Genomic DNA, 24003 nt, shown 5'->3' with positions numbered 1-24003 from the left:
CGCTGGACTTAACATCGTCAGCGCTGTTCGGCCGCGGGACGTTTCAGTGCCCGGTGCGGCTCGGCCGTTGGACTTAACATCGCCCGGTGTGGCCGCGGGACGTTTCGGTGCCCGGGGCGGCTCGGCCGCGGGGCCTTCCATCCCCTTGCGGGGGCTGTGCGTGTCGTTTGCCTCGGTAGGGGTCGAGCTGCCTGTCCGTGGGTGCGGGGGGAAGAGAGGGGAAGTTTTGTTGCCTCCATCACAGTGAGGGGGTGTTTGGAGTCACTGTGATGGATGTTTGTGTTGGGGTCGGGTGTCCTGTGTTCTTTTCTTTTTTGCTGTATTTTGTGTGACTGCTGAAATTTCGCTCGGTGTTGTGCCGAGTGACAATAAAGTGTTGTTATGGTTATGGTTATGGTTAAAAAAAAAAAAAAAAAAAAGACAACGGACTGTTGGCGAGGCTGCCATTGCTGATGGTGCCACCCAGAGATGAATGACCAATTAATTTCTTGCTTTCAATGATGTTAAACACAATAGATTAAATTACCTCCCAATTTTTTGAATAATTCAATGACAATTTTTACATCACCAGAATACACAAAGCCTCAGTTTAAAGTCTCTTCTGTAAAACAAAATCCTCAGTTGAATTGAAATCCGTGTAGATATGACGTTCTTACATAATATGTATACAGAAACATTTTTTAATGGTCATGAGCGAGGAAATTATGTGGGAGAAATAAGGTAAAGGCAACTTAATTTTTATTATAGTTTAAGGCTGTGTACATTTAAATTTATCAATGTTAATACCAATGTTGTAATCCAATAAAACGACATTCTGTCTGAGATTCCAAACAAGTTTAATGTTGCAGTCAGTCCTTTCCTCTGCATCATCTCGTTCACCTTTTGCCTTTACCCTGTCCCTGTATTTTTTTTCCTCGGCACCACTTTACACAATAATTCCAAACGCTGACAAACAAAATAAGGTTCTTGGTTTTTAGATTTTTTTTTTTAGAGATACAATGCGGAAACAGGCCCTTCAGCCCACCAAGTCCGCGCCGCCCAGCGATCCCCGCACATTAAGACTATCCTACACACACTAGGAACAATTTTAACATTTACCCAGTCAATTAACCTACAAACCTGTACGTCTTTGGAGTGTGGGAGGAAACCGAAGATCTCGGAGAAAACCCACGCAGGTCACGGGGAGAACGTACAAACTCCGTACAGACAGCGCCCGCAGTCAGGATCGAACCTGAGTCTCCGGCGCTGCATTCGCTGTAAGGCAGCAACTCTACCACTGCGCCACCGTGCCGCCCTTTGATAAGAAAAAGATGCACGGCTCATCAATATTAAAATAAAATAAAAATTTTAAAAATGAGAGTAAAGTGTACTGCACTTTCAGAAGTATGGTCCATCATATGTCTCATCTTCTCTCGCACATGAATACAAGGAATTGGAATTGCAGAGGAAATACAGTAACCCTCGTTATAACGGACCATAGTGGGGAGAATGGTGTCCATTATTGCCGATTGTCCATTTTAACCGAGTATGGTACAGGTCCACCATTGATTTTCTGGCAACTAGTGTTCGGGCACCTCCTTTAATCTGAACAAAATTATAAGAATGCACTTGCAATCTCCCCCGGTAGTCTGGGTCTGAAGAAGGGTTCCGACCCCAAATAAATTGGTGGTGCAATTAGTTAAATTATTTACTGCTATGATTATGTCTGGAAACAGGCAGGGTGTCGGAAGGCTGATAAATGTTGTCATTATTTATGACCTCTAAGATAGATAAGGTAACCATTAAAAAAACAAACATTATTTCCATGGGTGATAATCAGAATGACCTGGAGCAAAAACACAAAGTGCTGGAGAACCTCAGCAGGTTAGGCATCATCTGAGGAGGGGGATGGATAGGTGACATTTCGGGTCAGGAGCTTGAACAGATTTAAGAAATATTGAATTAAAAAACTAAATAATTTGGTTTGAAAGACTTTGAAATAAAACATTTACCAATAGAAATATGTGAGCAGCTGGCAATCTGGAAGAAAGTATGCTTTAAGAAAGGTTTGCATTCTTTTGGCCAAAATTATGTACTGAAGGCCTTCATATTTCAGGATTGTCAATTGTACTGATATAACAACTCACGGAACTTCAAAAGTCGCATCAATGCAGCCAAGTCAGACCATGTCTTGTCACTATCATTCTAAACAGTACTTAAACAATTTCACACCCCTGAGCATCTAAATATATATACTCAACGTACTGTCATTCCGAAATGTCGTGCATTGAGCAAGATAATTAGTCTACTATGTCAACAATGCATTAATGTATCACCAATATGGAGCAGCAAAAAATGTAATAAATTACCTAGTCATAACAGTCAGACAAAATGTTGGTTTTTGGCCATCAAGCTTTCTAATTTATAATCAGAGAAATTAATCTTTGAGATTTTGTGTTGTAATTGAAAATTGTGTTTCTTTCATAGGAGTGTGCAATGAGTGCTCCCGTAAGTTAAACTACCATCACAGGTGAGTTGCTTGATCCGATATTAATCAAGTCAGGTCAATTTTATTTGTGTAGCATGTTTAAAAACAACCCAAGTTGACCAAAGTGCTGTAAATCAGTTCAGGTACTAAGAACGAACATACAATGGCACACAAACATAACAGCACATACATAAACAGTTCACAGCGCCCCCTCAGAGGCTTATTACTGCTTTAAACAATTGGAAAGAATATAAAAAATAAGATATGGCTGATCTCTATGCTCAGTGCCAATTCCCTGCACAAACCCATTACTCTCTTGATCTAAACTTTTTGTCAGTTGTTATGAATGTACTCCGTGCTTGGCCTTCCATTACCCCCGTGGACAGAGAATTTCAAAGATTTTCCACCATTTGTGGAAAGTCTTTTCTTCTCGTATCTGGAAGGCCAACCCCTTATTTTGTAACAGTGACACCTGGAGAACCTAACTCTGGCCAGAAGAGCCATCAGTACTATATCTACCCTGACAAAAAAAAGACACAAAGTGCTGGAGTAACTCAGCATCCCTGGAGAACATGGATAGGCGACGTTTTGGATTGTGATTTTTGTAAACCAGCATTTGCAGTTCCTTGTTTCTAGCCTGACAGGCCCTTAAGTATTTTGTGCAGGATAATGTATCAGATAACCTCCCACCTCCTTTTCCATTTTACTTTGCACTTCTAAAAGTTAAGTTTAATTTCCAACCTGGTCACTTAGTGCCTATGACTGTAATGACTATTAGATTATACCCATTTGTTGGAAATGCTGCATTCATTCACATAAAGAGTCTTGGGTCTGAATTTGTAGCAATTTGATGTTGCAGATTATGATTTGGTATTTTGACTTTGATATCCCATTAGCACCATTTAGTTCCCTATGCTGTTTGCATGTTTTTCTTTTGCTTCGAGCAGTTAAAATCAAAAAAGATAAGTCAAGTGCAGTACTTCGAAGGGACCATAGAGGACAGAATGTTGTCTATTATTGCAGTTGGAAAATTGTAACCGAGTGAGGTATTATCATTGTAAAAGTAGTAGGGGATGGTTAATACACAAAGTGCTGGAGTAACTCAGCGGGTCAGGCATCACTAGTGAATATGGATAGGTGATGTCAGGACCCTTCTTCAGACTGATTCAATCTGCTGAGTGGTTTGAGCATTTTGTGTTGGTTCACCTTGAACTAGGGCCCGATGCCACTGGTGTGAACTAGTGAGCCCTTCTTCACCGGCTCACATGGCTGTTGTTGTGGCTCACGTTGTAGACCCCAGGGATAGTGCTTTCTTCAGGCCGCTGCCACCAACGGGACTTTCTCGGCCCATGTCAGGGCTTCCCCCGTGGTCTCTGCGTCGGGGCTTCCCCGTGGTCTCTGCGTCGGGGTCCCCCGTGGTCTCCATGCCGGAGCTCCCCTGCATTGAATAGTAAATTTATGCATACGCAGTGGCAATTCCGTTTCTAACTTGTGTAACATCTGACTTACGCAAGGGTCCATGCATTGTAACCCTTAGGGGAGTGTCTCTAGTTTAAAAAGGATTTCTGTACTGCTCAATGTGGAAAGAGAAACAGAGTTAACATTTTATTCCAGTAAAATGCTGTGTGATCTGGTGAATGCTTCCAGCATATTCCATTGTCGTCTTAAATTTTCAGCATCTACAATTATTTTGGATTTTCATTCAAGTTATGTATTCTTTCTTTGGCAGATGCAAATGCTGTCTTGAGTTTCTATGTGCTACACCAACTTGCATATCTATGTTAATCCGTTGGTCTAGTTCCTTGTGCTCCCAGTCAAGCTGCTTCCCCACTAAAGTAAAAAATACCCACTTGATGGTTCAGAGTCAGACTGTCTCAAAGTGGCTGCTAAGTCATCTCTTTGTTTCTAAAGCTTTCTAATACCAGCACAGACCCATACTTCTTTGCTCAAACCTGTCAAATACTGTGTTGCCTACTGCTATTCTTCATGTTGTGACTGGAAATGCCCTCTGAGGGTTCTAGCTCCTGAACTAGCCTTGTCTCCTACCTCCCTGCTTGCATCCCTGTTCCAAACCCAGTTTCTCCTGTCCTGCTCTGTTCTTGTCATTAAGCACATAAGCAGCCTTTTAATGGTCTTGCATGTGGAAGACAAAATAGCAGCAAAAAAGACAATATCCAAGGTAAAATGTAAAATAAAACTGAAATCCAGTTTAAAGTCATGGAACAAATATGGCCCCGTAATTAATAAATTGCAATGATCAATCTAACCTTGACATACAGATGTCTTCACAAGTTATATGCTGAACAAAAGTTTAAAATACTGATGTACCAAACCATTCACCTCGTGTTCTATTTTAGAACTGGGCTATGCTGAGAAGCTGTCATAGACTGGATAGGTTGCTGCCTTTAGAAATTGAGTTAGTTATGTACAAACAATGAAAACAAACCTTCCCATCCATTACTATGTTTTTTCAGAACTTTTGTAGCATTAACAGGTTATAAAGCATAAACATCATACCAACTTTCAGTTTCATCCATTTTGTAACTCCATAGATCATAATTTGGAATGGTGAAATGACAATTAAATCCAATTAAAACTCCTTCAGTTTACTTTTCTAACATTATTCAATCTGTTATCAATATGTGGTATGAATTATAAGGTTAAGAATTATTTCTAGGTCTAAAAAATGATAATTTTGCACAATCAAATCATGAGCTTGGGTATTTACCCTTTCCCATGCTTCCCGAACTGATCGAAGTAGTGTTAAATTCTAGTTTTCCGAATTGAATCATATTCTTGGAACTTCCTTGCCCCATAAAATCTTAGATCCCACTCGTACCAAGTTTTCACGTAATCTTTTAAATTAACCCATTTCCCATGATTGCCCAGAACTAGTATTCTTCCCATGTATTAATAATAATAATAATAATATATTCCCTTTTATTTGTCCCACACCGGGGAAATTTGCAGTGTTACAGCAGCAAATTGGATAGCAAGAGACATTCATTATAAATAAAAATAAAGATAAGGATAATTGTCATAATTTACTGTGTTTTTTAACTGTTACTGTTGACTGTTACTGTTGACTGGTCTGTTGACTGGTCTGCTGGGAGCAGTGCTGGTTGTGCAGTCTCACAGCAGCGGGAAGGAAGGACCTCCGATATCTCTCCTTCACACACTTGGGGTGAAGGAGTCTGTCACTGAAGGAGCTACTCAGTGCAGTGACAGTGTCCTGCATGGGGTGGGAGTCGTTGTCCAGTAGCGATGTTAGCTTTGCCATCATCCTCCTCTCTCCCACCGCTTGTACTGAGTCGAGGGGGCAACCCAGGACAGAGCTGGCCTTCCTGATCAGCTTGTCAAGTCTCTTCCCCTCCGCTGCTGAGATGCTGCTGCTCCAGCAGACCACTCCATAGAAAATGGCTGATGCCACCACAGTGTTGTAGAAGGTCCTTAGGAGTGCCCCCTGCACTACAAAGGACCTGAGTCTCCTCAGCAGGTAAAGTCTGCTCTGGCCCTTTTTGTACAATGCATTGATATTTTCGGTCCAGTCAAGTTTGTTGTTAAGGTAAACACCCAGGTACTTATAAGAGTCCACTCTCCCGATGTCCATTCCCTGGATGTTCACCGGTGTCGGGGGGACCTGGCTGCGCCTGCGGAAATCCACCACCATCTCCCTGGTTTTCCCCGCGTTGATCCGGAGGTGGTTCTGCTGGCACCAGTCCACAAACTCCTTTATCAGTTCTCTGTACGCCCTGTCATCATCGTCTGTGATGAGGCCGACGATGGCAGAGTCTTCAGAAAACTTCTGTAGATAGCAGTTTGCTGAGCTGTGCCTGAAATCCACAGTGTACTGGGTGAACAGGAAAGCACTGTTCCCTGCGGAACCCCTGTGCTGCAGACCACCCTGTCCGAAACATAGTCCTTTGTCCTCACATACTGTGGACATTATTCATAATTTAACTGACCTTTGACTCTCTGTGCTCTGACTTATACCATACTAACCATTTCAATTTACTTACAAATTCCAGGGGCTTGTGGAGTCAGATGTACCCCATGCTGTAGCCTCAAATTCAGAATGTTCCTGAGGCTCTTGCAAAAATCTCAGCCTGGCAGGTACAACCAAGCTAGAGGCTCTCTCTGGTATTTTAAGACCTCCGGATATCCCTCTCATTACTGCCAACGCAACCAACATCGTCTAATTTGCCACTAAATCAAGTATCTTCCTGTGGTGCAAAACTGGAGATGCCGTATCAAGCTGCTGTCAAACTTCCAAAGCACACTGGAAAGCCAGTGCTATTTTCTCAATATGCTTCACTGCCATATTGGAAGTTATGTTGGAAGTGATCACAGTTCAAGTTAAGGAAAGATTGAACAAACAGCAAGGCCCATCAAACATCATCTGGAACCCATCTGGTGTATTCATGTCCCGTTGAGCAGGAAATCTAGTGTCTTCACTTAGTCTGCCCAGTTTGAGACTTTGGATGGACAGTCATTTAGTTGACTTTAAAGAGTCCTTTGAAATAACTTGGATCTCATTGAATTGTATCAAATTGCTGCATAGAAACACAATTCGAATCAAGTCAAACAGATCATTTAGCATTTACCTAGACACTGAAATGAGATTCCTTTTATGACAAACTTGGCAAGTCTTCCCCGTGAACATTTGATACATCATGGGCTTTCGAACAGTTATAGGAGTGCAGTCACTGTCTGCGCCCACGGTAATCAGTGGGAGTTCAGCCACCCTCTGCAACTGTCGTAATCAGCCAAGATCCAATTTCCTTTGTTCTTACCGATTTATTTGAATATATGCACATGGAAGCCAGCCAGTACAGAGCTTTGGGATGACTTGAAAATCATAACTCGCACAACGATTATATTATTAGCATAATTACAAGTCATGTGTCATTCATTTCAAAGTTACTCCTCATAGATGAGAATTTTCTTGACCAATGCATAAACATTATTTATCATATGACCAACCTTGAGATGATCCCCATATCCCTACTCCAGGACAGTTTTCTATTGCAACATCATATCCCTTTGATTTATTTAATCAATCATTGTTACATCCTTTCGAAAGTAATTTGTACTCAACAGGCCTGTTAACAGTGGCCACATTTTCCCCGCGACCTTCTGTGTTCACAGATCTATTCCAACTTCCCACATTGCTACAGAGGTTAATTGTTTTAAGGGCAAGCATGGGCCTCCATTTATCTTTTCTACATCCTGCAACTATTTCACAACCAGCCTATCAAGAGACAAAAGGTCAATTAAGTCTGATCTGAATCAGTATTGCAATGGATGTTACTACAAAGACTGCTGCAACACTGTGACCTCCTTGGTTTTAAGAGAACATTCCATGATACTGTTTGTTATTATTTGAACTCCCATCAGGTCTGACTTGTTTAATGGAGCAAGGACACTTGTTTTGCCACAGATTGCTTGGTGCCAGCTGCTTCAAGAGTGTTGTATTGTCATATGTCCCAGATAGTAGAACAATAAAATTCTTACTTGTTGCAGCACAACAGAATATGTAAACATAGTACACTGTAAATAATATGATAAACAAGAGAGAAAAATAAAGTTCAGTGTGAATATTTACACATATTCACAAGTACACACACACACACACACACGCATATATATATGTGTATATATACATTATCTTCCCATCCCCTCCCCTTTCTGCGTTCCGCAGAGACCTTTCCCTCCGTAACTCCCTGGTCCACTCGTCCCCTCCTACCCAAAACACCCCATCCCCAGGCACTTTCCCCTGCAACCGCACGAGATGCAACACCTGTCCCTTTACCTCCCCCCTCAACTCCATCCAAGGACCCAAACAGTCTTTCCAGGTGAGACAGAGGTTCACCTGCACCTCCTCCAACCTCATCTATTGCATCCGCTGCTCCAGATGTCAACTTATTTACATCGGCGAAACCAAACGCAGGCTCGGCGATCGCTTCGCTCAACACCTGCGCTCGGTCCGCGTTAACCAACCTGATCTCCCGGTGGCTGAGCACTTCAACTCCCCCTCCCATTCCCAGTCCGACCTTTCTGTCATGGGCCTCCTCCAGTGCCATAGTGAGGCCCACCGGAAATTGGAGGAACAGCACCTCATATTTCACCTGGGCAGCTTGCAGCCCAGTGGCGTGAACATTGACTTCTCCAACTTTAGATAGTTCCTCTGTCCCTCTCTTCCCCTCCCCCTTCCCAGATCTCCCTCTATCTTCCTGTCTCCACCTATATCCTTCCTTTGTCCCGCCCCCCTGACATCAGTCTGAAGAAGGGTCTGGACCCGAAACATCGCCCATTCCTTCTCTCCTGAGATGCTGCCTGACCTGCTGAGTTACTCCAGCATTTTGTGAATATATACATATATAAACATATATACACATATGCACATACTCAAAAAAACAAACAATGGTAGTGCAATAATAATAATAATGTCTATTGTAGTTCAGGGCTTATTTGAGGTTGTGGTGTTTAATAGCCTGATGGCTGTAGGGAAGAAGCTATTCCTGAACCTGGACGTTACAGTTTTCAGGCTCCTGTACCTTCTTCCTGTTGGCAGTGTGAAATGAGTGTGTGGCCAGGGTGGTGTGGGTCACTGATGATGCTGGCTGCCTTTTGGAGGCAGTGACTCCGATAAATCCCTTCGATGGTGGGGAGGTCAGAGCCGGTGATGGTCTGAGCCGTGTTCACAGCTTTTTTGCAGTCTTTTCCGCTCCTGGACATTGAAGTTGTCGAACCAGGCCGTGATGCAATGATGTGCTTTATTTATAATTGTATCAGTGTGCTGGGTCCAGGAAAGATCTTCAGAAATATGCACGCCCAGGAATGTGACGTTTTTGATTCTCTCCACTATCGTCCCATTGTTATATACAGGATTGTGGGTCCTCATCCTTCCTCTTCCAAAGTCCACAATCAGTTCATTGGTTTGACTGATATTGAGAGCCAGGTTGTTGTGCGGCTACCATTTGGTCAATGGGTCGATCGCACTTCCATACTTTCTGACTCATCACCATCTGTAGTTCGTCCAACAACAGTGGTGTTGTCGGCGATCTTAAAGATGCAGTTGGCACTATGTCCGTCTACACAGTCATGAGTATGGAGTTAGTAGAGTAGGAGGCTGAGCACACAGCCTTGAGGTGCTCTCATACTGATTGTTAATGAGGAGGAAGTGTTTCTTCCAATTCGAACAGACTGTGGTCTGTGGGTGAGGAAGTCGAGGATCCAATCGCAGAGGGATGTGCAGAGACCCAGTTCAGTGAGCTTGGTAACCAGCTTTTATTTTTAATTTTATTATCAAAAAATGAATGCAATTATTTAAAAACAATATTTACAATGCAATAAAACAAAACAGAGCCCACCACCAGAATACAATACAAACAAATATACTAAATGAAACTATTATACAACTATATTACAATCCCGATCCTGGATGCATCCAATCCCGCGCGGTGCCCAGCGCTCCCGGAAATCCCCCAGCGTGCCCGTGGACAGCGCGTAGTCCCTCTCCAACACCAGCCGGGCGCGGACGTAACCCCGGAATAGGGGCAGGCAGCCAGCTCGGGCATGGTAACCAGCTTGGAGGGGATGATGGTATTGAACGCCGAGCTATAGTCTATAAACAACAGCCTGATGTAAGTGTTTTTGTTGTCCAAGTAGTCCAGTGCAGAGTGGAGGGCCTGTGAGATCACATCCCCTGTTGGCCTGTTGTGACAACATCTAGTGCACTATAAGAATTTTCAGTTTTCCTTCAAGCCCAGTAAAATCCAAGCACTACTGTTGAAGGCGTGTTGCAGAATGAGCCCAGCCAAGCAGTTCCATCACAGCTATAACACTCGTTTTTACTAGACATCTGTCTGGGCATTTTAGAACCTAGCATGCACAATATTGAATTATCCAACTCCAACTCCATTATTGAATTCTTCATCAATCCTGGCCGCTTATGTCCATGACCTGGCCATTTCTACTTGTCATCATTTTGGTTCAATTTTTCTTATTCTATTTGTATATTGTGGCCTGCTGGACTTGTCCCTCGGCCTCTCTATTAATGGTACGTTACACGAACAAAGAAACAGTTTCCTTGTAACTGCCACAATTAGCCGGTTTGGACTTGCCCTTTTCCAAAACTTCTACCCATCCTTCTCCCCCTTTCTCTACTGCTGAAGAGTAACATTTTTCTCTCTCATTCCCAGTTCCAACTAAAGGTCCCAGAAATGAAACATTAACTGTTCCTCTTTCCATAGATACTGCTTAACCTACTGAGTACTTCCACCATTTTCTGTTTTTATTTCAGAGTTCAGAGCACCTGCAGTTCTTTGATTTTCAACACACGTGCCTAACTTTACTTCGGCTGTATTAAAGCCTTGGTCAAAACACACAAAAGTCTGAATTGCGGGTGTGAAGTAAGAGAAACTGCTTTTAGTAAGAGAAGGCAGCATTTTGACATTAAAAAGCCTTGGTAAAATTAATGTCAATATGAATCACAAGCAAATCTCTCTGACAGACTGGAATCATACCTCACACAGAATAATGTGATTTTAGTTATTTTGGCACCAATCATCCTAGATTCAGGGCATTGCTCCTGGAATCTTCAGAACAGAGTACCAAACTTAGCCATTTTTAGATGCTTCATCGTGACCTTTTATATTGTAAGGGCAAAGTGAGAATGGCCTCTGATGATTGTAGACTATGCAATTCCATTTTCATCTCCTACAGTAATGATCGTGATTTTTATCATATATATATATATATACAGCCGGAAACAGGCCTTTTCGGCCCTCCAAGTCCGTGCCGCCCAGTGATCCCCGCACATTAACATTATCCTACACCCACTAGGGACAATTTTTACATTTACCCAGCCAATTAACCTACATACCTGTACGTCTTTGGAGTGTGGGAGGAAACCGAAGATCTCGGAGAAAACCCACGCAGGTCACGGGGAGAACGTACAAACTCCTTACAGTGCAGCACCCGTAGTCAGGATCGAACCTGAGTCTCCGGCGCTGCATTCGCTGTAAAGCAGCAACTCTACCGCTGCGCTACCGTGCAACCTGCAACCTGCAACCTGCTGCCTGCTGCCTGTTCCCCAAAACCATAACCCAGCTACCCATCCTATTTCCACACAACACAGAAGGAGGATATTTCTGTTGTACGGAAATATGTTTGACACTTCTGACGTAGCAGCAACCAATGTGAAGAGCAAGCAATGATCAGATTTCAGGTATGGGCTTCGTACCTGTGACCTATTGACTTTGTTGGCAAGGATCAGTAAAAGCTTTCTTCCCTAAGTATGAAATATTTCATTTATATGTTGCACAAAGTAGTACAATGTTTGCAGGAATCAGATATTTTTTAACATTGTATGTTTTTTTAAATATTGGTAAAGGAGGAAAGAAGCAAAAGCTACAAAGAGGAAATCTAAAGAGGATCACCATGATGCTCCAGCAGAAAAAATAACCAAGACCGGAGAGAAGCAAACTTCTAAAAGCCAGGGTAGGTAACAAGAACATTTAGCTCAGTGATTGCAGCTGTTATTCAGTTCATTCAGGGTATAATGTTCCCATTTGTTCAATAAATAGACACATTTCTCTCATGTCAACCCAATGTACTTCAATGGGACCCAATACACGTGTATTGGCACGTGGAAAACAAGAAGCCCACTTACTGCTGAGCCCAGATGCTTGGTAGTTGCAATAGTTCCAAGGGAAGCAAGTCAGCTACCAACAGGGATAAAACTTGACCTTATCACAGAGCCATAGATTGATACAATATGGAAACCGGCCCTTCGGCCCATCCTTCCCACACCGGCTAACATGTCCCAGCTACACTAGTCCCACCTGCCCGCGTTTGGCCCATATCCCTCCAAACTTGTCCTATACATGTACCTGTCTAACTGTTTCTTAAACATTGGGATAGTCCCAGCCTCAACTACCTCCTCTGGCAGCTCGTTCCATACACTAACTACTTTTTGTGTGAAAAAGTTACCCTTCAGAATCCTATTAAATCTTTTTCCCCTTCACCTTAAACCTATGTCCTCTGGTCCTCAATTCACCCACTCTAGGCAAGAGACTCTGTGCATCTACCCGATATATTCCTCTCATGATTTTATAAACCTCAATAAGATCACCCCTCATCCTCCTGCGCTCCAAGGAGTAGAGTCCCAACCTATAGAAGGCTGCGGAGGCCAAGTCAGTGGATATATTTAAGGCAGAGACAGATTCTTGATTAGTGTGGGTGTCAGAGGCTATGGAGAGAAGGCAGGAGAACGGGATTAGGAGGGAGAAATAGATCAGCCATGATTGAACGGTGGAGTAGACGATGGGCCGAATGGCCTAATTCTGCTCCTATCACTTATGATCTTAACCTCTTCCTATAGCTCAGACCCTCCAGCCCTGACAACATCCTTGTAAATCTTCTCTGTACCTTTTCCAGCTTGACAACATCTTTTCTATAACATGGTGCCCAGAACTGAACACAATACTCTAATTGCGGCCTCACCAACGTTTTATACAACTGCAACATGACCTCCCAACTTGTATACTCAATACCCTGACTGTGACTGCCAATGTGCCAAACGCCTTTTCGACCACCCTTTCTACCTCCGATTCCATCTTCAAAGAACCATGCACCTACAGTCCTAGATCCCGCTGCTGTACAACACTCCCCAGAGCCCTACCATTCACTGTGGAGGTCCTGCCCATGTTAGACTTCCCTAAATGCAACACCTCACATTTTTCAGTATTAAATTCCATCAATCATTCCTCAGCCCACCTGGCCAATCGATCAATTTTGCTGCAATTTTGTACAACCATCTTCACTATCTGCAAAACCACCCAGCGGTGCTGGCTCGAAGGGCCGAATGGCCTCCTCCTGCACCTATTTTCTAAGCCACTTTTCTATCCATTCAGCTCTCTCCTTAGAGAGCTATATAACCTCCAGGCCATCTAACCTTGCAGAGCAGCCTACCATGTGGAACCTCATTGAATGCTTTGCTGAAGTCCACATGTACAACATCTACAACTCTGCCCTCAACAACCTTTTTGGTCACGTCTTCAAAAAATTCAATCAGATTTGTGAGACACGATCTCTCACTTACAAACCCATGCTGACTATCCCTAATCAGCCCTTGTTCGTCTAGAACGGATGCCTGTATATCTTATCTCTAAACTAAACTGAAATTAGAAATTAGATTGGGCATGAGACCTGAAATAACTGTCCCATGGGCCATATGGGCCTGGCCTGATCGTCTGAGCACAAATCAGGGGGTATCTTGTTGCCAAGCCACTTACAAGCCCCACCTACAACCACTCCCCTACTGACCGAGTACAATATTGGCAGCCCTGATGTACACACAGTGTCATCCCAATTTGAGTAGCTCATTGCCTCAATGTAAAGCTTTTTACCGAGCAGTAATAGTTACAGAAAAGCTAGTGCTGGGTTTCTGTGCAACAGTCTTGATACTTTCATTTAAGACCATGCCCTGCTCATTTGATGCTACCTTCTCTTCTGAAGAATAACAACTTGGCCAATACAGATATAGGAATGTCCATACAAAAAGGGTCTCGACCCGAAACGTCACCCATTCCTTCTCTCCTGAGATGCTGCCTGACCCGCTGAGTTACTCCAGCATGTTGTGATACCTTTGATTTGTACCAGCATCTGCAGTTATTTTCCTATACAATTTCTAGGATCATTATAGAATTCAAGATTACTGAATCAACTCCTTCGAAGGAATGTAAGGGGAAGAAGTTCAAAACGGAGTTATCTGGAGCTAAACTCTTAATTAAAATCTCACAGGGCTCGAATAAGATAAATATAACAGGTATCCTCTACGTGGTCATTTGTTGAATTACATCTTATATTTAACTAGTTATATATTGAATTGTTTTCCCATTGTGTAGGTAAATCTTCCACCAGCAGAACAGAACAAGATGATGATGATTCTAACAAAGGTAGTTTTACCAAATAATGCTTATAATTAATTTTTATTTTGTTTTAAATATTGTTTTTATTTTATGCAGTCATTCCTTTCATAGGCCATTAATTTGTTTTGGTCTCAATAGAATTAAACTTATTTTAACAGAATCCTAAGAAGTTTAAAGTATTAATGGAGTTTGTAGATAGGGTATCTGTTTTAGCTTTGTGATACTGATAACACAATCACAACTACTCAGAAGGTTATGTGCTAAAACCGAGCTAAAGTATTTGAGCTCAATAGATTTTGGCTTAATGCTAAGCATTTAATCTGTAATCAATATTTCACAAAATTATTACCTGATCCTTAATATCACTGTTGCTATGGTTGTGTGGAAGATAACTTATAAAACAGTGAGTAAATTTCAGTAGCGCATCATTGCCTGTCAAGCACTTTGGGACAATATGATGATGTGATGGGATCTTTATAAATGCAGGCTTCTTCGATCTCCCTTGTCTTCCTCCAAAAACTCAGTCAACTCAATCGCTTCTTACTCCTCCTTCGCCTGCTCTTCCCCTACCTTCTCCACCTCTTACTCCTTCCCCACCTCTTCCCTCTCATTCTCCACCTCGTTCCCCTCCACCATCTCTTCCCATCCTCCGAATATTCCTCTCCTTCACCACCTCTCCTCATTCTCCAGTTCTTTCCCCTCTTCCACTTCTTCTCCCCTTCTCCACCTCCTCCCACTTCTTCTCCACCTCTACCACTCCTCCTCCACCTCAACCGTTTGCTTTTCCACCTCATCCTCTCTTTCTGTCCCTTTCCCCTCCCTCACCTCTTCCTCTCCTTCACCACTTACCCCTCCTCCACCTCTTTCCCCTCCACGACTTCTGCCCATCCTTCACATTACCCGCCTTCACCTCTTACTCCTTCTCTACTCCACTTCTCCCTCCTCTTTCTCCATCTCCATCACCTCTTCCCCCTCCTTTACCATCTCTTCCCACTTCTCTATTTCTTCCCCCTCCTCCACTCCTTTCCCCTTCTCCACCTCCTCCCACCTTCTCCACCTCCTCCCACTTCTTCTCCACCTCTACCTTCTCCTTTTCCATCTCTTCCCTTCTTTCTCTACCCCTTCCCCTCTTCATCTCTTGCCCTCCTTCGTCACTTACCCCTCCTCCACCTCTATCCCCTCATGTCCCCCTCCCATCCTTCTCTCATTCCCATCCGTCTCCTATTACCCCTCCTTCTCTGCTCCTCCACTATTCCCACCTCTTTCCCCACCTCTCCCACTTCCTTCACCCCTTGTTTACCACTTCGCCGCTGTTTCCGCCTTCTGCCCGTTCTCCATTTCTCCTCCATCTCCACCTTTCCTTTTTCATCTACTTCTCTGCCTCTCCTCTTCCACCATATTCCTCCCTTCTCCACCTCCTTTCCATCCTTTTCTACATTTTCCTTTCCATCGCCACCTCTTCCCCCTGCTTCTCCACCCCTTGCTTCTCCTTGTACACCTCTTCCCCCTCCACCACTTCCTGTCCTCTACATATTCTCCTCATTCAACAACTCCTCTACTCATTTGTACCTCTTCCTCCTTCCCAGGTCTTCCCCTTTCTTCGCCCCACCTTTACCCACTTCTCCCACTCCTTCTCCACCTCAACCACTCCTTCTCTACCACTTTCTCCACCTCTTTCTCTGCCACATTTCCCTCCTTCACCACTTACCCCTCCTTCACCACTTTCCCCTGCTCCACCTCTTTCCCCTCCATGACTTCTTCCCATCCACTTATTTCCCTCCTTTTCTGCTTCTTCTCCACCTCTCCCACCTCCTTCCCCAGCTCTCCCACCTCTTCTCCCTCCATCTCCACCACTCCCCCTCCTTCTCCACCTCTTTCTCTTCCTTCACCTCATCCTCCTTTTCCATTTCCTCTTCACTTCCTTCCTTTCTCTACGTTTTTCCTCTCCTCCACCTCCCCCTCCTTCGCCTTTTCTTCCCTTCTCTACCTCCTTTCCCTCCTTTTCCACATTTCCCCCTCCTTCTCCACCTCTTACCCCTGTTCCTGTACCTCTCATTCCTCCACGTCCACCTTTTCCCCTCTTTCTCTATCTCTCCCGGAATCAATACCTTTTTCCATTTCTCCACCTCTTCTCATCTTCCTTTCCATTTATTACCCTCCTTTTCACAACTTCCCCACCTTCCCAATGCTTCTCCTTTGCTCTCCATATCTTCCCATTCCTTTTGAACTCTTCCCCCATCTTTTCACCCCCCTCTACTTTATTCCCTTTTTCAGCACCTCTGTGACTTTCTGCTGGCCTATCTTTTCCTCCTCTTTTTTCCTCTCCGTCCACATTTTTTGTTCTACTTTTCTCTGTCTTTTTATTCCTCCTTCCTCCCCTCTCCCTTCTGTTCTTCTATGCCTTTCCTCCTCCCTGTCTCTCATCCATTTTCCTACCCCTCCTTCTCATCCTATCTCCCTTTTCCCTCCTGTTTCCCATTCTTCACTTCTCCTTTTGCCACTTCTGCTAATCGCTTTCTTTCCCTCTCCCTCTTTTTCAATTTTACTCTTAAATATTTTCATTAATAATTTTGAAACTGATCAGTCTTCCATCTATCCATTGTTTCCTGACCATTTCGAAATATCTTATAGTCTCGTTTATGATTTCCACTCTTTACAGATTTGCAAAATCCTGCCAGGTTAACATTATTGATCGTTTTGTAACAATGTTCAATGAATCAGTTCAGGCGGTCACGGTGGCGCAGCGGTAGAGTTGCTGCCTTACAGCGAATGCAGCGCCGGAGACCCGGGTTCCATCCCGACTACGGGTGCTGTCTGTACGGAGTTTGTACGTTCTCCCCGTGACCTGCGTGGGTTTTCTCCGAGATCTTCGTTTTCCTCCCACACTCCAAAGACGTACAGGTTTGTAGGTTAATTGGCTGGGCAAATGTAGAAATTGTCCCTAGTGGGTGTAGGGTGGTGTTAATGTGCGGGAATCGCTGGTCGGCGCGGACCCAGTGGGCCGAAGGGCCTGTTTCCGCGCTGTATCTGTAAACTAAACTAAATCAACATTCCTAAGTGAATCCTACCTTCTTTTATTATTTCTTATTTTAAAACTAACCTGATTCGTAAATTGAAATTTAAATTAAAAAGACTGATCATGCTATCTAAAGCCTGAGGCCTTAAGGGGCATGGAATACAGAAGAAACTTTCCCAAGTTACATTAACAACAATGTCCAGTTTGTGCCTTGGAAAGCTGCCTGCTGCCAGATATATCTGCAAAATCACGCTGTTCATTTTCAGCAAGATTTGCATGTAGAAATAAAGCTAGGCATTGTGCACAAGATCCAATTAATGATAGTTATTTTGTTCACCGACTGTGATTTATTTCACCTCTTATATGGCACGTTAGTAAAAATCAGAATGTGCAGGCGCAATCGAAATGTTCAAAAGTTTAAAACATAGAGAAAAAGTTTCAGAATGAAGATTTACAAAAATCTCCACATGACTTTCTGAAATGAGGATGAGGGAATGTTGCTTGAGATGATAGAAGAGACTGTTCCAGCACCACCAGGTGGCAAATTTGTGAAAGTGCAGAAGGTTTTTTAAAAAACTGGTTCATGTTGAACCCAGCATTTGATGGATTAAAAATGGAGTGGAAGCCTAGTACTGCAGGAGCTGTTACCGTATTTCCCGTAGAGTTTTACATGCTACTTGAAATGAACTCACCATTATAGCAATCCGCGGATAGATATAATTATTGTTAGAAGTAGACTATTTGCATTCACGCAATTACTATTGCTGAAAAATTCCATATTTATGAAAAACAAACATTTCTTTAAAATCTGTGAAAAAATATTCAGTTTTCTTTGGATATCACCGTTTTCTATGGCTTAAGAAATTCAGACATTTGGTCCTTTTTATTGAGATAGCAAATTTTGCGTATGCAATGTGCTTCCACTATGAATAGGATCTTTAATCATATTTGCCTGTTGTGTCCAGAGATTAGTTAGATTTAGATTTTAGATTTTTTTTTTAGATTTAGAGATACAGCGCAGAAACAGGCCCTTCGGCCCACCGGGTCCGCGCCGCCCAGCGATCCCCGCACACTAACACTATCCTACACCCACTAGGGACAATTTTTACATTTGCCCAGCCAATTAACCTACATACCTGTACGTCTTTGGAGTGTGGGAGGAAACCGAAGATCTTGGAGAAAACCCACGCAGGTCACGGGGAGAACGTACAAACTCCGTACAGACGGCGCCTGTATTCAGGATCGAATCTGAGTCTCCGGCGCTGCATTCGCTGTAAGGCAGCAACTCTACTGCTGCGCCACCGTGCCGTCTGTATCATATCCACAACAATCCAGCCCCTTACTTCTGAGTAAATGGGAGTCAAGAGGAGTTTCATTTCAATTGCTGGTTACTTAAAAATTATGAATATAAAACTAAAAGTTCTAGATTAATCAACCATAGTAATAAAATCTTTGTTTATGTTCCATTGATTGTGTTTTAGTCATGTTAAAATCAGTGTTTGATCGCTTTTTTATGAAATGTAATTATTGAATCAGAATCAGAAGATGCTCCAAATGCAGATCCCTCTGAGTCTGAATATTGGAAAGGACCAAGACAGGATACTGAAGAAAAGACTAAGTATGCTTACCAATTTATATTCTCATCTATATTGAAATGTCAGGAGCGAACATGAATTCACAATAGAGTATCTGTAAAGTAATACTGATATAAATATTTGGTATTTTATATTCACTCATGAGATGTGAGCCCAGAATGTATTGCCCATCTCTAACTGTCCTCAAATAGAATGGCTTGCTGGACCAGATAGCAGAAGAACCAGTCACATTGCTGTCAATCTAGAGTTGCATTTGGGCTAGACCAGCTAAGAGCAGAAGAATTAGTTTCCTAAAGGGCATTAGTGAACCAGGTGAATCATTATGGCACTAATCACCATTACTGACAATAGCTTTGTCATTTGAATAATTCATTGAATTTCAATTTCTCATTTGTCATAAAGGTCATAAGTGATCGGAGCAGAATTAGGCCACTCGACCTATCATGTCTACTCCGCCATTCAATCATGGCTGATCTATCTCTCCCTCCTAACCCCATTCTCCCGGTTTCTCCCCATAACCCTTGACACCTGTACTAATCAAGAATAAATCTATCTCTTCCTTAAAAATATCCACTGACTTGGCCTCCATAGCCTTCTGGGGCAACGAATTCCACAGATTCACCCATCTCAGACTAAAGAAGCTCCTCCTCATCTCCTTCCTAAAAGAATGTTCTTTAATTCTGAGGCTGTGACCTCTGGCCCAAGACTCTCCCACTAGTGGAAACATCCTCTCTACATCTGAACATATCACTGTGCTCATATCACATGTCATTTGAATTCATATCACTGTGCTATTCATCCATGCTTTGGATTGAGAGTTCAGTATTTTAACCATTATCTAAAATACCAGAATGTAATAACTGGAAGTTGCATGTTGAGGCCAGTTCATTGGCTATATTTAAGAGGGAGGTAGATATGGCCCTTGTGGCTAAAGGGATCAGGGGTATGGAGAGAAGGCAGGTACAGGTTACTGAGCTGGATGATCAGCCATGATCATATTGAATGGCGGTGCAGGCTCGAAGGGCCGAATGGCCTACTCCTGCACCTATTTTCTATGTTAATGCATGAATTTACACAAACTGCTTCTGCTGTTTCCTTGGTAGTTTATCGTTTCCCTCATTCTTTGCTCATTTGCTATTTCTCCAATCTTAGCATTTTCAAATTGTTTTGCCTTTTATTGTATCCTGGATGCCTTGGTATCAGCTTGGCTATTATGTTAAAAAGGTTAAAATAGAGGGAAAAAAACACCTTGATATGGTTAAAGGCAGAGGATTTGAGGCCACTGACTGACGCATGCAAATATGATATAGCTGTTACAGAATTGTGGTTTAACGAAGTTTAGAACAAGAAGCTTAATGGTCTAGTTATTAAGAGGAAACGGGAATAAAAGGCAGGAGGGAATGGTAGCATTGGTTAAAGAAACTGGAACAGTAATGGAAAGGGATAATATGGAAGAATCATAAAACAAGACTAAATGGGTGGAACTATAGAATGAGAATGAATTGCATTGTTTGGTCTAAACTATAGATGTGCAGGCTGTGAAAGGTAGAGGAACAAATTCAGAAGCACATCTCTAACATACTTCAGAGCAGCAATGATGTGGAATCCTGGTGTCCGAGTATTAACTCATAGATGGGCAATATAAAAGTGATTGAGGGAACAGAACTATTTTATCCAGTATATATCAAGTCCAACAAGAGGACATGTGATTCTGGATTACATTTTAGAGAATGAAGCTGGGCACTTGAGAGGAGCAACGGTTCACACTACTGATCATAGTCCAGTTAAATTTAAAACAGTTGTGGAAGAGGACAAAAATATAAGAGGAATAAAGATCCTAAATTGTGAGGAGGACAGTTTTACTAGGCAGAGAAATGGATTGGAAATAGTACTTTGAAGACAAATTAGCCTCTGAACAATGAGTTAGGAACTTAATGCAGCAGAACCCAGAAACATATAGAAGGTCTGGGAGTGAAAATACAAAGGGAAATTAGGAAAGCAAAGGAAATGTATTAAAAAAATTGAACACATTAAGATTTAACACATTAAATAATGGCAAGTAAAATAAAAAAGCTAACAATATTTTATAAGTACAAAACAAGCAAGAGGGTAATAAAAGAAAGAACGGGGCATATTAGGAAGCAAAAGGTATTTTGTGTGTGGATGCAGGAGGCAGAGAATACAGGTAAAATTCTGAAACAATTTTTGCAAGAAAGAGCATTGAATGTAAGAGGATATGGACGATAAGAGCAGGGAGGTTATGATACAACTGTACACTACCCTAGTTAGGCAGCTAAATTACAGTTCTGGTCACCACACTTCAGAAAAGGTGCTGTTGTACTGAACAAGGTGCAAAAGAGATTTAAGAGAATTTTGCCAGGACTGGGAGAAATGATTAGATAAATTGGAAACAGAGGAGTCTGAAAGGAGATTAATTGATGAGTATAGAATTAGGGAAACCCAAGTAAAGTAAATGAGAAGGACCAGTTTTCCTTCAAAGAATGCAAAACGGGAGGCATCAATTGAATGTATTGGCGGAGAATTAGCAGGGAGATGAAGAGGTTTGAAATTCATTGTTTGAATTGGCCTCTTCGGATCGTTCACCTTGTGGTGATGCGGCTTGCATGCCCCCATGATTCTGAGAGCGATGCCGTCGGAAGCACTAGCTTCTGGTTGGGCCACCCATGGCGGTAAGGTCAAGGATGAGGGTCCAGACTAAGAACGATCCAACGTACAAGACCTCAACGGCGGACCAGGCGGACAAAGTTATCTTGAACTCAACGCCTGTGAAGGCGGATGAAGGCTGCAACAGATCTATCAGCTCCAATCGTCTTGGTTCCCTTGCCATTGGAATTAGTTGATTGAATTGTGAAGGACCGTGTACTTCTTGGAGTGCAACATCAAGTACACGTTAAACAAACACACGCACAGGCGGCTTCGTTCTGTGAAGGAATGTAGACCATCATCCTCGACCTCGAGGGATAGCCACGACGAGAGGCATAAACCCTTGTCACAGTTAAAGGTACTTGAGGAGCCGTGACATGCAGAGCTACAGTGCTAGAAGGTGGGAGCATATCAAAAACTCTCTGGAACTTCATATTCCACCACCCTGCTCCCCGAGATCTTCAGTGCTGTTGCACAGTGCATTTGGTTTTAATGAACCTGTGTTTCTGGCACAGTGGCATAGATATCATTGGTTTCCTGAATATTGTCCTGATGGAGCAAAATAATTTTTTGATTATTCCTAAATTATTCATTTTCTGTGTCTTTTGAAAGTTTATTTTCAGTTAGATTTTACCAATCTTTTTGAGAAAACAATACAGTAGAGAGCAACTTGTGAGAAAAGTAGACTGAGGTCAATTTGGAGAAAGCATAATATTCTATCAGCATAGGATCACGTATGACGCAGAAAGGATAGTCAGAATTATCTTCCAAAGATGGGGTTAATTGTAATTTTATCCCAGTTTGTTGGCATTCAGAAATGGCATTGTAAAGAGGCAGAGCAATGATGGTTATACGTGAGAAACATGAAAAAAATCCAGTATACACTTGAATATAAGACAAATACTTTTGGAGATATATATAGAGAATGGGAGTAAAGGCAACAGGAAGAACATATTTGTGAGCAATACCAGAGTAATGAAATGAAAATTATGGTAAACTCTATCTTTCATCTGCAGGGAGGAGGAATTTGATGAATATTTTGAAGACATGTTTCTGTGAGCTGTGCATTGAAGAGGATACCAAAGGTTAATCACGTCATTCAATTAATTCCAAAGGAACTTCTCTGAATCATTACTCAAATTCCATATCTGCCCTCTAAGACTTCAACTTAAATTTTATACCAGCAATGCATTTTCATTTTTCACATTGAAACATCGATAAATCTGGAAGAAACCTGAACACTGAATCCAAAAGAATGAATTGTGAAGGTAAATAGAAATAGAGTTAATTATATTGTAATGTACTCCACAGAACTGCTACCTGTTAGATATGTTGCAATAATTTTAAGCAAATTCCAGATTCTGAAGCAATTTCAAAAGTAATGATACTCCAGATGAATAAAACAAAACTGTTTAATAACTCAATAGATTTGCTTAATGCCTTGGTTATTAATTTAACTTGTTCATTGATTGAAAATGTTGTGATATGTTTCAGTTGAAGCTTATTTACCAATGGAATCTTAAAGTGCAACCAGTCAAGTCTCTACTTTTTATATGAAGATAGTACAAATTAAGGTTTACGTTTCGTTTTGAAAGGGCAACAAAGTTGTACAGGTTTAATAAATATGTTTCTTCTGCAACTTTTTATTAAACATTATGCATTATCTATATACTAAAACTCTCGTTTGTTTGTTTGTGATTGAACTACAGCCAAAACGGTACACGATAGCTTGACAATCTTAGGCCCACCTTACTCACCGTCGTCACTTTATGGTAAAGCAAGTCGTTTTATTGAAATCGGTGTTAAATTTTTAAAGTTATTCACATTTTTAAGTTTAAAAGGAGGGGAGGAGGGAGGGTGAGGGGAGTGGGGGAGAGGGGAGGGGGAGTTGAGGAGAGAGGGGAGGACGGGAGGACAGGAGGACAGGGTGCTGCACCAATGCAGGAGAGGTTTGGGCCCAATGGGGCGGTCTTATATTTTTAAAGTTATTCACATTTTAAAGTTTAAAAGTAGGGGAAGAGGAGGGAGGAGAGAGGAGAGGGGATGGGGGGAGTGGGGAAAAAGGGAGAGGGGAGGGGGGGGATGAGGAGAGAGGGGAATGGGGAGGACAGGGTGCTGCACCAATGCAGGAGAGGTTTGGGCCCAACGGGTCCATTTGGTCTAGTTATATATTAAATATTATGCAAGCTTCCTCATAAATAAACCACTTTGTACATTCAAACCTTTTCATAATAATTGTCTAATAATCAGTTTATTCTTTTTGTACACTGTTTCCAGAGACAAAAAAAATACTGTTCTTTTTACACACAATGACATTGATGGAAT

General features: G+C 42.3%; 1 protein-coding gene across 1 annotated transcript in view; it reads left to right on the top strand.

Moving 5' to 3' along the window:
- The window catches only part of fra10ac1 (FRA10A associated CGG repeat 1), a 60025-nt gene extending 36739 nt beyond the window's left edge, over positions 1–23286 (top strand). The window contains exons 10-14 of the mRNA XM_078412889.1: positions 2467–2509; positions 11865–11971; positions 14380–14430; positions 18956–19037; positions 22695–23286. Coding sequence (XP_078269015.1) covers positions 2467–2509; positions 11865–11971; positions 14380–14430; positions 18956–19037; positions 22695–22737 — 326 coding nt within the window. The 3' untranslated portion in view covers positions 22738–23286. The remainder of the gene's footprint in view (positions 1–2466; positions 2510–11864; positions 11972–14379; positions 14431–18955; positions 19038–22694) is intronic.
- The last annotated feature ends 717 nt before the right edge of the window (positions 23287–24003 follow it).

This window comes from Rhinoraja longicauda, chromosome 16 (genome assembly GCF_053455715.1).
Source record: "Rhinoraja longicauda isolate Sanriku21f chromosome 16, sRhiLon1.1, whole genome shotgun sequence".
Classification (NCBI taxonomy): Eukaryota; Metazoa; Chordata; class Chondrichthyes; order Rajiformes; family Arhynchobatidae; genus Rhinoraja; species Rhinoraja longicauda.
This window is presented reverse-complemented; position numbering and strand designations above follow the sequence as displayed.